The sequence below is a fragment of the Saimiri boliviensis genome, chromosome 16 (genome assembly GCF_048565385.1).
Source record: "Saimiri boliviensis isolate mSaiBol1 chromosome 16, mSaiBol1.pri, whole genome shotgun sequence".
NCBI classification, from domain to species: domain Eukaryota; kingdom Metazoa; phylum Chordata; class Mammalia; order Primates; family Cebidae; genus Saimiri; species Saimiri boliviensis.
The window spans coordinates 58,962,568-58,980,029 of NC_133464.1; the positions used below are offsets into that span (position 1 = coordinate 58,962,568).

Below are 17,462 nucleotides of genomic sequence, written 5' to 3' on the forward strand. Positions count from 1 at the left end.
TCATATTTAGAAATGAGAATTAAGGGTGACTTCGTTTTTCTTCTTCATTCTTTTCTGAGTTTTCCAAAGAATAGTGTGATGGCTTTTCAGCACGATTCTACAGCTTCTTGGCTCGTGAAAACCATTTCTCACCTTTGGACCCTGAAGGTCCTTTCTGTGGGTGGGAAACTATCACAGTGCCTACTTCAAAAAGGTGTTACAGTGATGAGTGAGATGGTGTTGGCAAAGCATATAGTGCCTTGCGTGTGTAACTCTGCAATAAATGTTAACCAGGAAAAAAAATCCCTCTACACACGAAGTCTATAAGGGTTCTTATTGAAAAAGTAGAAATCCTAAATCTGATTGATGAAGGCAATATGCCTTCCTAATGCCATGTCATCTGGTCACCTGGTCTAAGTGAGAAGCCCTTCTAATTCCTTCTCTGCCACACTTACCTGTGTTTTTTTTATCCATGGCACTCATCAGAGCCTGAAATTACGGTGCTTATGTACTCATATCAGCCACCATGGCTGATTTTTAAGCCTCGATTGGTTTAACAAATGGCTTGCAAAACTCCTGAATGTATAACTAGTGGCTTTCATGAGTCGGCACACAACTGACTGATCTTCTATTTTGACAATTTCAATATTTTAAGTTGCATATTAAATGGTGGTTTGGGTTTCACAATGAAGGAAAATATACTAGTCTCCGTACCCTCAGGCAAGCATAAATATGACAACTAATTTGTAGGCAGTATTACTAGTTGAGGGAGTTGGGGTACATTCATGTAATTAAGCACGTAACCAATTTCTAGGATTTTGATTATTGTGGTGGTAAAATTTAAGATTCTTTGGGACCCAATGGAATTGTAAAAACAGGCCCTATCAGTACTTCCCCAAATAGTTCCATCATCCTGAGGAAATGAGCAAGTTTAAGCATCCTTGGGTTCTTTAAGATCCAAGTATTTCTTTTTTCAGTTTACTTAAAAATAATATAAAAGGTACACATTAAAAGGTCTCACTCCTACCCCATCCCTATTTGCCCATTGCTCTCACTATTGATAATCATTTTTATCGATTTGTATTTTTCTTTATGAAAATAGATGCAAACACAAACTATTTTTATTCCTCAGCCTTTTCTTATATATAAGATACTATGTTGTTTGCACTGTTCTGCATCTTCCCCTTAAATATACCATATTGTTTGCAATGTCCATCGTAGTACGTAAAGAGTGTCTTTACTTTTTTCAATTGTGTATGTTCTCATTATGTGACACTCTAAAGATGGCCCTGAGTTCCTGGCTTCTTTTCCCACCAAATGGTAGAGTCTAGTTGCCCTCCCCTTGAGTCTAAGGCCTTAGTGACTTGTTTAATCAACAGAATATGGTGTGGCTATGCCAGTTTGTAGGCCAGGCACAAGGAGTGACTGCTTCTGCCTCCTGCCACTAGAAACATTTACACTTGGAGCAGCCAGATGTTTGGAAAGAAATCTGACCACCCTGACACCATCGGGTTGTGAAGAAGCCCAAGCTAGCCATGTGGAGAGACCGTGTAGAGAAGGATATCAGACCAGTACCTAGGAATTTCAGCCATCACAGCCCACACACCAGACACGGGCATGAAGACAATTGAGCCTTCAGATGATTCTGGCCCTGCCAACATCTGAATGCAACTACATGAGAAGCCCTAAGTGAGAACTGCCCAGCTGAGCCCAATCAACCCCTAGCCCAATGAGAGAGAATTGTTCTAATCACTGCATTTTGAGATAGCAGAACAATAGATAATACAAACACATACAGATATATCATAATTTATTTAATTAGACCCTTATAGGTGAATATGCAAGTTCACTTCCAATCCTTTCTTGTTTTAATCAATAATATAATGACTCTTGCGTATATATTGTTTTGTATCATTGCAGGTATATAAATTATCAGAACTGAAATTAGTTGAGTCGAAAGACAAATGAATTTGCAATTGGGTATGTTTCCTTCCATTCAAATTATCTATCTATTTGCTCATTTTTCTATTGGTTTATTCTTTTACTTCCTGATATTAGAAAATCAGTTCTTTGTGATAGGAGGTACAAATGTATTTTTTTCCAGTTAACTTGTCTTTGGGCTTTGCTTACATTTTTGCCATCAACCTATTGTTAAGTCTCTCATATTTCTCCTATTACTTTTATGTTTTAAGTTTGATCTTTGATTCACTTGGAATTTATCCTGATGTGTGAAGTATGAATTTAACTTAATTTTTTTGGTGTCTACTTAATAGTCCCAAAATCATTTATTGAATTAATCCATTTTTTTGCTACTGATTTGAAATGCTACTTTTATCATATACTAAATTTTAGTATGCATTCGGGTCCATCTGTCATCTTTCTATTTTGATTCTTTATTTTTATTCATTTACTATCATATTCATTTAATATTTATAAAGAAATATTTTAATATGTGATAAGACTAGGGTATTCCCAGTTATTCTTGCTTTAAAGAATTTTTCTGAATGTTCTTCCCAATTTATTTTCTCACATGAACTTTAGTATCAGCTTGTTGGGTTACAAAAATATCCGGAAGTGTATTATTAGAATTACAAACGAATTAATTTAGGGAGATTTGGAATCTTTCTGATATTCATTTCTTTTATCCAAGAATATGATATGTCTTTGTATTTGTTCAAAGGTGCTTTGTATCTTTCAGAATTAAAGTTTCCTGTTATAGATACGGAACATTTCTTAGATTTATTTCTGGTTATTTTAGCTTTTACTGTTGTTCTTGAAAGTGTAAAAGGGTCTTTTCTTCCATCACATTCTCTATCAGCAGTTGCTTAAATGTATTAAAACTTTCGATATTTATATATTGATTTTCTATGAAGCTACCTTACTGAATTCTAATTTTTATAATCTTTTTCAGATGATCCTCTTGGGTTATTCAAATATAAAATCTGCAAATAATAATAATTTCCCTTCTTTTTAATTTTTATATGTCTATTTTCTCGCTCTTCTATAACTGTTTAGAACATTCTATATTCCTGACTTTAATGCAATGCTACTGATATTTCTCCACTAAACATAATATTGACTTTTATTTTGTATATATTAAAGAAGTATATATATTCCGATTTCACTGAATTATCTTGAGATCAATAATGGAAGTTGAATTTTACCAGGTATCTTTTTTTTTTTTTTTTTTTTAAATACAGGAAAGGGGTTTAATTGACTCATAGTTCCACCGGCTGGTAGGCCTCAGGAAGCTTACAATAATGGCGGAAGGGGAAACAAACACATCCTTCTTCACATGGTGACAAAGAGAGTGCCACCAAGTATCTTTTAGGTATCTAAGGAGATTAATACCTTATTTTTTTCTTAGAAAACTAATATGGTAAGACTCCCTAATATTGAACCATCTTTATATTATGAATAAACCCTACTTTGTCTCATTGTGTTATTCTTTTAATGAGTTGTTTGAGTCTATTTCGTCATATTTGTTTAATATTTTTGCATTAATAATTATAAGTGAGCTTGTTTTTTGAATGGTAACAATCACCAAGTTTCAAAAAAAATCAGTATTTTGCTCACTTTTTTTGTCCTGTTTAATAAATCTTTCCTATACCCATATCGACTTCATTTTGCTGGGTTTTCATATTTTTAACCTCTAAGCTCTTGTGCCATTGCTATTGTCTACCTTCCTTCAAATGCATCTTTGTTTCTTTGATGGTTTATTCTTCCCCCACACCTGCCCTGTAGTGTGCCAGCTCAAACAATGTCACTTGTCTTTCTGTCTCTTCTATGATTCTTACCTCTCTGCTTTGTGCCCAGACTTCATAGAGGTAACTGTTTCATTAAGTATTTTATGTTTGTAGTAAAATACTTCTATTTTTATCTGCTCTTTGGCAACATTTTATCTGCCATTTACTTTTTCTGGTCTTTTTTTCTTGTTTTATATTTTGTATCTTTGAAATAACTTGGGTTCTTTCTCGTTTCTCATCTTTAAGGCACAAGAGCTTTTCTTGGGCCAAATTTTATGGGGCCACATCCCAGCTTAGTAGGGATTTTATTTATAAACCAGGGTTTTGCACGCAAGTTTTAGATCTATTTCTCCCTGATCAATAAATACAGGGAGCTATGGGGTTTTTCAAAAAGTTGTGTCTCTCTTCTTTCCTGCTGCCACTGAAACAGTCCCTGAAATGTGGTGTGTGTGTGTGATTTTTTTTTTTTTTTTTTTTTTTTTGAGACAAAGTTTTGCTCTTTTTGCCCAGGCTGGAGTGCAATGGCATGATCTCGGCTCACCGCAACTTCCACCTCCTAGGTCCAAGCGATTCTCCTGCCTCAGCCTCCTGAGTAGCTGAGATTACAGGCATGTGCCACCATGCCTGGCTATTTTTGTATTTTTTCACTAGAGATGGGGTTTCTCCATGTTGGCCAGGCTGGTCTCGAACTCCTGATGTCAGGTGATCTGCCCGCCTTGGCCTCCCAAAGTGCTGGGATTACAAGCGTGAGCCACCATGCCTGGCCTAAATGTGATTTTTTTTTAACCTCATCACCTCTTCATTTCACAACTCTTTGGGTCTTGGAGAGTTCTTGCTGCTCTGGCGTGTATACTGTTCCTTATGTCGTAAACCTGTGACTTAGACTTTATTCCTCACCTCTGCCCTCCCTGTTTCCAAATGTATTTTTGCTGACTTGGTCGCATTTCCACAACCATGAACTCTTCCTTCCTCTTTCTCTTGGAAGCTCCCTAGCTTTTTGTAGCTGTTGCATCTAATTGTTGTTCACAGTTTAAACTACCTCCTAGTTTTGCTGAAAATTGATGTTTTGGTTTCCATTTCTCATTTTCCGTTTGATTTGGAAGATTTCAAAGAGATTGGGGGTGAGAGGTGGGAACAGGGGAAGAACGTCCCACCTCCATCTTCAAATCAGAAATATTACTATTTCAAAACTTCAGTGTGAGTAATCGAAGGGGCAAAAGGCAGCTATTTCTGAAGATCTTTTAAAGAAAAACAATATGGGATTCACTTTATAGAGCACATAGATATTGAAGCCTCAAGGTGGATTTAAAGCATTTGGGGTATTTTCTTAGCTTATTACTTGGGAAAGCCATCTAATCTCTCTAGGCCTCATTTTTTCCAATGAAGGGGTTTGACAAGAAGATTCCTAAAGCCTGAAGACAGAGCAGAAAAAGCCCAAGGTTTAATTCCAAGAAATGAATAACTGGTGATAGAACATAGGCTCAGGCATACTTGGATTGGGGCGAAATTTGGGGCCTTGGAATAGAGAGAGAACTAACTTGTATTGAGATATGATTGTGTGCCTGGCTCTGTGCTAGGAACTTTATATGTGTGAATATTTTTGGGGCAATGAGAAAGTGGAAAGCACAATATTTTGGGGAAATATTATCACCTCTATTTTAATGACATAGAAAATGAGCTTCTAAGAAGTTAAAGGACCTATTCAAGATGGCAGAACCAGGATGGAAATCCTGGCCTTTCTAGCCTTGAAGCCCAGTGTTTTCGCCCAGAGAAATACACAGAGGCATGCAGGCCTGTCCTGCCTGAGATCCATGGGCTGGCCAGGCTCCAGCCACCGCTGCCTCTGTTTCTCTGCCTTCTACTCTAGTTCCATGGCAAATATTTCAAAACCAGACCTTTTGGTACTCATCATAGTGATTTAGTCTCTAACCATAAATCCAACCAAAATATCTGGATCTCCTCTGCCATCAGTCCATAATGGCCAGATTCAGGCTGTTAGGGGTCACTGAATTCAGCCTGCACTTTGGAAATTACACTCCAAACAGGAGGGTATTCATTTACTAAAACTTTAACAAAATTATTCAGGCAAGCTACCCATTTAAAAAGTAGACTGAGTAGGGATATCTTTGAAGACCCAAGGAATCTTTACCCAAGATTAACAAGAAACAACAACAATAAAAAAAAAAAATTGGTAATTTTGTTCACATTAAAAAAAAAAGATGCTGCATGTGGACCATCTGTCATGGTTTGCTAATTAAATCACTATAACTAATCTTGTATTAATGTTTTTTAAAAGTTAAACATGAGTTTCCTGAAAATGCTTAGAATTTCTGTGGAATTGCTTAGAAGTTCTTTTTACCGTTTGAACTTCCTTTGCCTTATAAAACTGTCAGCGGAGCAAAGTAAGGGCCAGTTTTCTGCAGCCATAACTCACCCCTCTCTTTTACAAGTCTTTATTCTTAGGAAATACAAAGCTTGTGTTGAAAAGCATTAACTGGGAAAATAAATGAGCAGCAAAATGATCAGTTTCCATTTAGTGATTATGCTTGTTAACAATGGAAAGCCTTTGAAGGCTGACGCCTTTCTTTGCACCTGGGTAAATTAAGTATCCTAACTTTGCCTTCACCCTGCCTGGGCCTGTCCAACCCTAGGGTCCCCAGATAGCTGCTGGTCCTCCAGGCTGTGTCCCCACTGGCTTGTTAGCCAGCCCTGTGGTTCTAAGCACGACTTATCTTGTAATCTCCACCGCCAGCTTTAGACTACAGCACAGGGTAGAGAAAAAGTGAAATTATATCCCAAACAGATTCTTCAAACCCAAAGAGCTGAGACTGCCTCCCTGAATTCTCACTGCTTCTGATTCTGAAGACAGGGAAGGTGGGACTATGCCCGAGTTGTCAATTCCTGTCTCTCCCTTGGGCCTTGCCTTGGGCTGCAGCTGCCTGAATCCCATTCATTCCAGCTCAGTTCCGCCTTCTCCACAGAGTCTCCCATCTACATCTGGCAACTGCTATAGCTCCCTTTTTATGGCTCTTCTACTCTGTTTGAGAACATACGTTTTCATCTCTTCAAAGACAAACTCCTCTCTCTGACTTCAAGACATGAATAGCCTTATCTCAACCCAATGTTTTACCCACGCTCCCAGACACAGATTCCATTCCTTGAGCAATCTCCCTGGGTGTTATAAGGGAAAGATAAATCACAGCTCTGCCAATTAATAGCTCATGCATCTCATGGTCTGCTGTCTTGCCTAGAGAAGGGTTAAAAAACGGCAAATAGATAGACTGACATTTAGTGGAGGAAGGAGCTTCTCAATATAGGAAATAACATATGCCTCCTCATCACTGATGATGAACTGTTACCAAATATTCAAAATAAAGTTAACTCACATCATCTTTTATGTAAAGTGAGACATATTTTCTAGTGGGCAACTGGTGGTGTAGACTACTGGTCATTATTATTATTATTTTTTGAGACGGAGTCTCACTATGTTGCCCAGGCTGGAGTGCAGTGACACGATCTCAGCTCACTGCAACCTCCGTCTCTCAGGTTCAAGTGATTCTCCTGCCTCAGCCTCCAGAGTACCTGGGGTTACAGGCACCTGCTACCATGTCCAGCCAATCTTTGTATTTTTAGTAGAGATGGGGTTTCCCCATGTTGGCCAGGATGGTCTCGAACTCCTGACCTCAAGTGATCCACCCTCCTCAGCCTCCCAAAGTGCTGGGAATACAGGCATGAGCCGCCATGCCCGGCCGACTACTGGTCATTATTAAAAACCATGCTCTCCTGAACGATTGACTCTGTTCTGCACCCCAGCCACGTTCTTAGGAGTGACCCAATCTGCCATAGTCCTGATTTGTATAGTTTCGAGTTCTACCTGCTTATTTTAGTTGCTCCAATCTTCTCATGTGGTTGAAGCAAAAGGTCTTATTTCTTCCTCTTATCAGGGTGCCTGCTAATTGGTTGTGAGTTAGAAAACCAGACACCAAAAAATTTGAAAGCATTTATAAAATAAGAATTCGCTTTGGTGAAGGATGGACCCTGTAAAAGTTGATTGTCAAAGGGGATGTGAGGAGGGAGGGAAAGGAGTGTGTGGTGTCAGAGGAGGCTGCATATTAAAATCCCAATGCTGGACCACACCTCAGACTGATTATTTGCAGCATCTGTAGGAGTGGGGCCCAGCATCAGTATTTCTTGAAGCTTCCCAGGTGATTCCAATGAAGCCAACACTGAGAAGCTCTTGCTTCCCTGATGCTGAGGCATCACTCTCAGTGATGAGCTGGCCCACTATGCAAACACACAGTAAAGAGGGCAGGGATGGGGAAGCCGGCAGAACAACATCAGGGCCCGAGAGGAGCTGCGGGCTCATCTCTACCCTGCTGCCACTTGAGATACAGGAGAAAATTCATCTTCATGAGAAAACAATTTGACCATGCTAAATCTCCTGAATTATTTTTTATTCTGTCTTTTCCAGAAAGATGTGCTTTCTCTATTTGGGTCACTGGGATATAGTTGACAAATTATAAAATTCCTGAGTTCTTGTGAGAATTTCCACAGGATAGACTTAGTCCTAGCCCTCTGGGGTCATTTTCATTTTCATTAAAGAAAATATGTATTAAGCAATTCATTAAATGTCAAACGCTGAGCAAGATTCTGGGATTCCATGGTGAGTTGAGAGTCCCCAAGACACCCCCACGTTTAAGTACTGGCAACGAGGACTCACAGGAGGTGGCATATAGCCGTGTTCACCGCTAAGACTTATAACAGTGGTGTGGTGAGGATACATAGCCACGCCAGGAAAAAAGACACGGCAGAGTCTGCAGAAATCCACGTACAGGCTTCCTTGTGCTCCCTCCCTCCCTTGTGGGGTCACAGGGGGTGCACCCCAGCAATGAAAAAGCAGCACCATGCCTGCAACAATTCTGCCAGGGAAGCTCATTATCAACTCCATGCCTAATGTTAGGGTTGGTCACATGGGCTCTCTCTGCTCGGCACATACCAAAATCCCAGGTTCCCAGAAAGAAAGTTTCATGTTCAACATAAAGCACATTGCTTCTACCCAAACTTAAGTCCCAGCCAGCCCCTCTGATCCTATCAGTGTTTCATACCAGTGTAAGGAACCATTTATCACTCAAGCTCTCAGATCCTAGCCAAAGGCCAACCTTGTAAGCAGGCCATTCCAAGCATAGCAGTCTCAGGCCTGCCGTGTTAACTCTTTGCATGAGTGGTTAGTTAAATGGTCTCTACCTTCACAAAGCTCTGTGTAATCCAAGAGACAAACATTAATATAACTATTAGGCCTAAAAATATAAAAACGTCTCTGTGATAGTTCCATGAAGGGGAGCTCAGGGGTACTGGGACAGCTGTGATGGGAAGATCTGACTTGCTCTGGGGTCAGGGGAGCCTTCCTAAGGCTTGCCTATGGCAGACCACAGTAGACCAGATCTCAGGAAAGATCAGGACTGAGGTAATCAGAGGAAGCTGGCAGAACATTTCAGTTGAGGAGACAGCACAACTAAAGGCCACATAGCCAGAGTAAGCATGGCGTGACTGAGGGTCTGCAGAGGAAGTGTGGCTGCAGAGGAAACGGCTTCAGCTCTGGCATGCAAGGCCTTGCAGGTCATCATGTGGGGCTTCATCCAAAGAGCAATGGAAGCTTTAGAGTGGAGCAGGGCATGTGCAAGGGCGTGGGAGAGGCAGGGGTGGTGGGGAGTGCACAGGAGGGGAGGGCACAGCTGTGCTCTGGGAGCTGACAGTGGTTTGTTTGAGCCAGAAGGATGGTGATAGGAATGAAGCCAAAGATCTGGCTTTGTGAGATTTTTACAGGATAAACTGAAAGGCCATGTGTGGGTGACAGGGTTCAAATAGTGAGGGGGGTCAAGGGTGACTCTTAAGATTTGTGGTTTGTATCAACAGGTAAAGTTAGAAAGAACTTTGTTTGCCCACCATGTTTAGTTTTAAACACTTTCCTTCTCTCCTTCTTTTCCTCTTTCTTCTCCCCTTCCTTCCTTTTCTTCCCTTTCTTGCATTTCTTTTTCCTTCCTTCCTTCCCTCTTTCTCCCCTCCCTCCCTCCTTTTCTCCTTCCCTTTATTCCTTCTTCATTTGTAATCAAGGAGAAGATCATGAGTTGAGACAGATGCTCAAGTACGACTGTGATGTCAAAGGACCACTAGACATTCAAGCACGGAGCTCAAATGAAGTCTGGGTGGAGGTCCACATTTGTGGAATAGTTGAGTCTTGAGACTTTGAAATAATAATGAAAAGGTGGTATTCAGCCTGGCTAACCTCCTAGAAAAAATATTCAATACCTTCACGGATAACATTTAATCAAATAGAACTGGGTTTTCCAAAGTATGGTGGTATTAATTCTTAACAGCTGTATCGTGATGGATGGAATGATGTAAGCACACACAAGCGAATGAACAAACGTAAAACAACACAAACTCAAACAATAAACACACCTAAGCTTCCAAATAGATGGGATTCTGGAACAGGATTCATCTGGAAGGTTTTCCTGCCTTAATTTTTAGGTTAAAGCTGGGGTGATATGCAGCTGGAGGGCATCAGTAATTTTTAGGTTAAAGCTGGGGTGATATGCAGCTGGAGGGCATCAGTACCACTAGACCAGCAGTCTGGCCAGACTGTTTTGTGGTCTGTGCTGCGCTATTTTACGTATGTTAAATATTTTGGATATCACTGTTGCTACAAAGTGACTAAAGAAGGTGCAAGAAGTCCCAAAGGAGTTTTATGGAAAGCAGTTGATTGAGATGCTATATGGGAAAAACAGTTCGAGTAGTAAAATATATCTGGGAAGACTGAAAACTGAATGCATCTCTAGGAGTTTTACAAGGCACATGAAGATACGTGCTCCAAAATCAGTCAGGAGAGAAGTCTGTCAAATTCGGTATAACCTACTTATTTCGCACAAAATGCTCTTCTTTCTCCTAGGTAATACATATCAATACCTAACCTCTCTTGGCAACAATGATACAAAGAAAAGTGTATGTCAGTTTTCTAAAAAGGCCTCAACAATATCAATTTTTTATAGTTCCCTTTATTATATTATCAAATCATGTAAAAACTGAGGGAGAAATGAAACATTAAGTTAGGATCACACAATTTTACATATTTCTAGAAGTGGTCTAAGTAACTTTAAAGCCACTAAAAGTATAGTAGCAATTAATTTATCCCTATAAAGTTCTTTTGAAAAGCCAATTAGTAGCACTAGGGAATTGAGTCCCTAGAGTTCTTGCTGTGAAGTTGAGCAATTTGGTTACAATCTGCTAGGGCAAAAAACCAGCAAAAACTGCATGCCAGCAAGCGTGAAACATTCACTGCTTCTGTGCTCTGCTCATTCAGTAGTATGTTTTTCTCTCTCCCCTTAGTTTTGTAGACAGAAACAGTAATTCTCAGTCCTGGTTGTGCTATGCTCCAGAGCATTTGCAATTATTTCCAGGGCTCCGAGGAAACCTTCAAAGCAAAATTAATTAATTTCAGCATGTGTGTACATGCCCCAAACACACAATTTCAAGCAAATCATACAACTTTTTTTTTTTTTTTTTTTTTTTTTTGAGACGGAGTTTCGCTCTTGTTACCCAGGCTGGAGTGCAATGGCGCGATCTCGGCTCACCGCAACCTCCGCCTCCTGAGTTCAGGCAATTTTCCTGCTTCAGCCTCCTGAGTAGCTGGGATTACAGGCACGAGCCACCATGCCCAGCTAATTTTTTTGTATTTTTAGTAGAGACGGGGTTTCACCATGTTGACCAGGATGGTCTCGATCTCTCGACCTCGTGATCCACCCGCCTCGGCCTCCCAAAGTGCTGGGATTACAGGCTTGAGCCACCGTGCCCGGCGCAAATCATACATCTTTGACTGGGTTGGGAAGTCAAGGACTCAAACAGTAGAGATCTGAAACTCTCAAGGTGGGGGGACAGAAGAGCAATTATTTGATTACTGGTAGGATTTGCTATGATCTACTTGAATGAGGTGCTAAGCAAAGGATGGTGAAACATATATAATATGATTCTTCCTCCAAGAAACTTACTAAATGAGACATGAAAATTGAAAAGAGATTATAATCTGGAGAGGAAAGTTATGAGGAACTAGTGGCATAAACTCACCAACTAAGTATTTTTATTTTTGTACTAGCATAATAGTAACATGTTTATCTAGAAAATTTCTAAAAAAGGGAGACAAAAAAAAAAAGGAAGGAGAGAAAAGAAGACAAGGGGAAAAAGAAAGAGTTATTACTTATACTTGCAGTACAACTTTTTTTTTTTTTGAGACAGTCTCGCTGTGTCACCCAGGCTGGAGTGCAGTGGCATGATCAACAGCTCATTGCAGCTTCCACCTCCCAGACTCAAACCATTCTCTCACCTCAGCCTCCCGAGTACCTGAGACTATAAGCACATACCACCATGACCAGCTGCTTTTTCTTTTAATTTTTCTTGTTTCTAGAGATGGGGGTCTCACTGTATTGCCTAGGCTGGTCTCAAACTCCTAGGTACAAGTGATCCTCTCACTTTGGGCTCTCAAAGTGCTGGGATTACTGGTGTAAGCCACCACACACAGTCCAGTACAAAAGTTTAAAAAATAATTTCAGCCCTCCAATGTAGTTTTTTCCAATTACTATTTAAACAGAACCATAGCGAATATTCTTGTAGTTAAATCTTTGCACACATTCATGATTATTTCCTAAGACTGTGTTTCTAACAATGGATGCTGCTGAAACAAAGGAAATACAACACATTTGGGCTTTTAATATTTATTTCCAAGTTGGTCCCCAGAAGTTGTACCATTTTCTATTCTTACCAGCAAGGCCCACTTCCCACGTCCTCTCCAGCTCTGAGTATGGCTGTTTTCTAAAAGTCCTTGACAACTTGATATGGAAGGAGTTTATGTCACCTTATCTGTGCGTCAGTGACTCATGCGCTGAGTGGGGGCACACATGGCATGCTCAGTGCTATCTTGGTGTTTTTAGCACTGAGAGTGTGTCTCCATTTGAGACATGGACCATATGGTCTCTGCCCTCGAGAACAGCCTGATGCTCGGTGACAGTGGGCATGAAGAGGAAAGGGCAGGCTGGGCGTGGTGGCTCATGCATGTAATCCCAGCACTTTGGGCGACTGAGGCGGGTGGATCATGTGAGGTCAGGAGTTTAAGACTAGCCTGGCCAACATGATGAAATCCCGTCTCTACTAAAAATAATTAAAGAAAAAAACTTAGCTGGTGTGGTGGTGTGTGCCTGTAATCCCAGCTACTCAGGAGGCTGAGGCAGAAGAATCACTTGAACCTGGGAGGCAGAGGTTGCAGTGAGCCAAGACTGCATCACTGCACTCCAGCCTGGGCAACAGAGAAAGACTCTGTCACAAATAAATAAATCAAAAACAACAACAACAACAACAACAACAACAACAAACAAACAAAACAAAACAAAGGAAAGGGCTTATTCAAGTGCTGGAGTTTTTTATTTCTTGATTTGTCTTAATTTTAATTTCCCATGAGGTATTTCTAGAGGAGAGCTCCATAGGATTGGATTCTCAGATAAAACGATGAAATAGATTACATGCATGGTGACCGTAGGGCTGCTCAGGCTGCTGGGAAAAAGACAGAAACCAGAAGTGGGAAACTGGACAACTAAGAAAGGGACCTGATTCAGGGCCAAGGACGCAGTCACCCGGGAGAATCCGGGTAGTGCTGGCAGTGGGAGGTGGGGATCACTTTTGCCTTCTCTTTTTGTGAGAATGATCATGAATTACTTGAGAAAAGAAAAAAAACCATCAAATGAAATCTTGTAATATTAGGTGTCTGAATCTGAAGTGTCAGAACATAAACTTGAGGCACAGCTAAGAGAGCAGGGTTTCTGGTGACAAACTTGGACATCATCAGTATCCTGTGGCTTTGGTTTTTGTAGAAGAAGATTCACTTGTCCACTGCAGAAAGGCAGGAATTTTAAAAGTCCCTGAGGTTAACAAAAATTTCTACATGTGAAGGAAGGTGTGGAAAAATGGTAAGACTGCTTCCAAGAACTAGGGTCTAATTATTAATAATCTTTGGAGTCAAGAGATTCAGAAACAAAGTTATTGCCTGAAGAAGCAGATTGGGGTCCCGTGTGAATGAGGGAAGATCAGCTGAGCAGCACCCACACATTCCTCTTGCACATCAAGTGGACGAGCCAGCTCAAATCCAGGCATTTCTGCACAAAACCTCCCACTGCCTGCTAAAACATATTCACTACGCACCAGATTCCCCACCAAATCACTTTTTGGCATCTACTTCCAACCTTCCCTCATCTCTTACGTCCTTACTCTGAAAAATAAAATAATACACATACTGGGAAATCCTTTAAAAAGGAAGAAATGTTTAATACCTCCTGGAGAGATAAAATGCCAATGTTTACGTATGTTTAGAATTAGAAGCTGTCAAATGGATAAGCAGTAAAGAAATGTCAGGTTTTTTGTTAAGTTTTTAAAGTAAGGGTTGAAACTTGGTTTGCCAAAGCTTTCAGAGTGAAATCAGGAGTCACCACATCCGTACCTAAAACATGCTGGCCTGACCCGAGCTTGAGGTCCTCAGCTTGTGAACAGGTACACAGCTGGGATGCTTTCAAGCTCCCATACGGAACTGCCTAGCTGAGTGCTCCAGGGAGGAATGCCGCTGCCCACACAGACTAGTAGTACTGATCAAAGAAATAAAGCATTTACAGTCAGAGCTTTAAAATACACCTTTTGGCACTTGGCGATTTTCTAGCAAGTGCAGAAGAAAAAGTCCGAGCCCTCTGGGAGTGTCTGAAGTTGCAGGGGAACCGCCAAGCCTCGCGTGGAGCCACCACCATCACTTGCCCCTTTTCTGTCTTTGTGCTGCCATCTAGAGAGGAAAGGAAAACATGTGTGTGTCCTGGTCAGGAGAAACAGTCACCTGAAATCCCAAGCACCATCTGCAGTTCCTAGAATAGAAACGCAGGGCTGGCTGGTTTAGTCCTGAGGGCAGCTGAGCATTTTCACGTCTAGAAGATGACTTCAGAGGCAGGAAGGGGTTCCCATCATGGCCGGCCTCTGAGATCTCATTCTAGGGCTCATATCAGGCTCCTGGAGAGCACACCAAGCAGCACAGTTTTCTTTAAATGTTCAAAGGGAGTGAAATATAATATTAAGGTGGCCCAAACTTATGGAATGAGCATCATCATATAGGGAAAAAAATACAAGAAATGCATGACAATAAGGTTGACATGAGTAATTATAAAACAATTTTTCTTTTTTTTAAAGAGGCAGTTCCTTTCATAAAAAGCAGGAAGCCTTATGTAGACTCCAATGTATAAAAAATAGCCGGGCGCGGTGGCTCAAGCCTGTAATCCCAGCACTTTGGGAGGCCGAGGCGGGTGGATCACGAGGTCAAGAGATCAAGACCATCCTGGTCAACATGGTGAAACCCCGTCTCTACTAAAAATACAAAAAAAATTAGCTGGGCATGGTGGCACGTGCCTGTACTCCCAGCTACTCAGGAGGCTGAGGCAGGAGAATTGCCTGAACCCAGGAGGCGGAGGTTGCGGTGAGCTGAGATCATGCCACTGCACTCCAGCCTGGGTAACAAGAGCGAAACTGTCTCAAAAAAAAAAAAAAAAAAAATAGATAAGCATATACGTGCTGCTGATAGAAGTAGTAGCACCTAATAGCCCTGTGAAGAATGTACTGAACAAGTTTAATTACAAGTTGGTTTTTATTGAGTGCAAAGCTAAAAATAACTTATTTTGGAGCTATATGTTATAAAAAAACATGTACATGGAAATCAAATTTCTATGGCACAATGTGAATAAGAAGGAAGCAAGGCCTTCTCTGACCACTGCCTCCCCAGAACCTGGCACCCTGTGTGCTCAGCTTTTTCCATAGGCCCTGGCATGCCATCTGTCTACCCACTCTAGAATGGAAATTCTTGAGGGCAGGTATTTTTGCCTGCTATGTTGATATCTGCATTTCCACTATCTAGAACATCTCTAGCACTCAGCAGGTGCCCAGGACATGCTCTTAAAGGAACAAATAAATCTAAGTTGATTCCTTGGCTTCTTTTGCTTGTTTATGCAAGAACAACATGACTACCTTTAATTTTATGTGTTCTGATTCAAACACATATGTAAAGTAACACTTCTTTTAAAGTCCATGAAGCTCTGATTTCCCTGTAAATTTCATTTGGTGCTGTCCCCTGTCTCAAATAGTCTTGATTAGCCGGAGACCATCAAAATCACTTTTATTAATGAAAGTACAGTAAATGCTAAAACATTGATAGCTGAATTAAAGATCTGACATGCAAATGTACCAGCTAAGTAGAAGCTTTACTTAAAAAATTCTGGCTTGCCACTGTTGAAGATAAATTGACCTGCTGAATTCATTGTGAATAATGCAAGAAAATGCAGCAGAATAAATGTGATCTTTCCCTTTCTTAAAACAAAGTTTGTAATTAAAACAGATTACTTAAGGCTAAGTGGTCATAAGTTACACAGACAATGGTATGAATAAGAACCTTGGGTAAGCAAAAGAAATAAGGCCTGGGCTTGAGGGTGGAGGGTGGGCATCTGGGCTTGGCCACCTACCGTCTGCATGGACTTACACTCACCATCAATAAAACAGGGATACCACCCCCTTTCTGGTCTACCTTGGAGGGTTGTTGTAAAGATTAATTTATTTTATTTTACTTTTTAAAGAGACAGGGTCTTGCTCCGTCACCTGAACTAAAGTGGAGTGGTACAATCATAGCTCACTGTAACCCTGAATTCCTGGGCTCAAGCAATCCTCCCTCCTTCCTCAGTCTCCTAAGTAGCTAGAATTACAGGTGCGTGCCACCACACTTGGCTAATTTTTAATTTTTATTTGATTTTATTTTGTAGAGACAGAGTCTTGCTATGCTGTCCAGGCTGGACTTGAACTTCTGGCCTCAGCTTCCTAAAGCGCTGGAATTACAGGATTGAGTGAATGTGCCCAGCCAAGGTTAATTTAAATACTGATATGTAATTGCTGTGAGAACTGTAAAAATACTATGAAACATAGGGAGAAAACCTTTCGGTCAGTCTAATGGCTCTGAGGAATATATAAACCTCAGGACTGTGTAATCTCAGAGTTTATACAAATGTGTAAAAACCAAATCATTTCTGATTCTTCAGATAAGGACAAAGCCCATAAACATTTTCTAAGCACACTTGGAAAACACTCTCCCACCTGATTCTCTAGACCTGGAACACTTCCAGGAAGAGGCCTCACTACGATGTAGCTAACTCCCAAGATTTTCGAATTTTGGATTAGTCCTAGAGAAAAAGGTGTTTGGGAAAAAATATGTAATGCAAGGCAGCTAGTCAAGGTAGATCAGCTTTAAGAACAGAGAAAGTCAACTCCTAAACTATGTGAAGAGGCTGTGTTTCAAATCTGGTGAAGAGGTGACGTTCTAGGATGTAACAGAGTCCAAGTTAGGACCCCTGGGGAAAGGGAATTTGATGTGGTGAAGTCTGGATGTGAGAGGTCCTGAGTTCAAGTTCTGGCTCAGTTATTCATTAGCTGTGTGATGTTGGGCAAATGAGGTGAGCTTCCCTTTTTCAACTGCAAAATGGGAGAAATATACCCCTTGTACCATATGGCTTCCGGAAAGATTAAACACATAAATTCATGTTAAAGGTGCTTTAAAAATTGCAAAGCACTTTGCCAGTCTTTGTTATAAGTTTCCAACAATTGTGTTCTTTGTCTTTCTTTCCATTGCAA

The 17,462-nt window shown here is 40.7% G+C and overlaps 1 protein-coding gene across 2 annotated transcripts in view; it reads right to left on the minus strand.

The window, feature by feature from the left end:
- Positions 1–17,462, minus strand: part of RNASEH2B (ribonuclease H2 subunit B) — a 74,894-nt gene that overhangs the window by 1,379 nt on the left and 56,053 nt on the right. Inside the window, exon 10 of one of the 2 annotated variants that reach the window (XM_010337901.3) lies at positions 58–14,589. The exons of the other annotated variant lie outside the window; for it this stretch is intronic. Coding sequence (XP_010336203.1) covers positions 14,557–14,589 — 33 coding nt within the window. The 3' untranslated portion in view covers positions 58–14,556. Of the gene's footprint in view, positions 1–57; positions 14,590–17,462 lie in introns of those variants that run through there. 2 annotated transcript variants of the gene reach the window in all.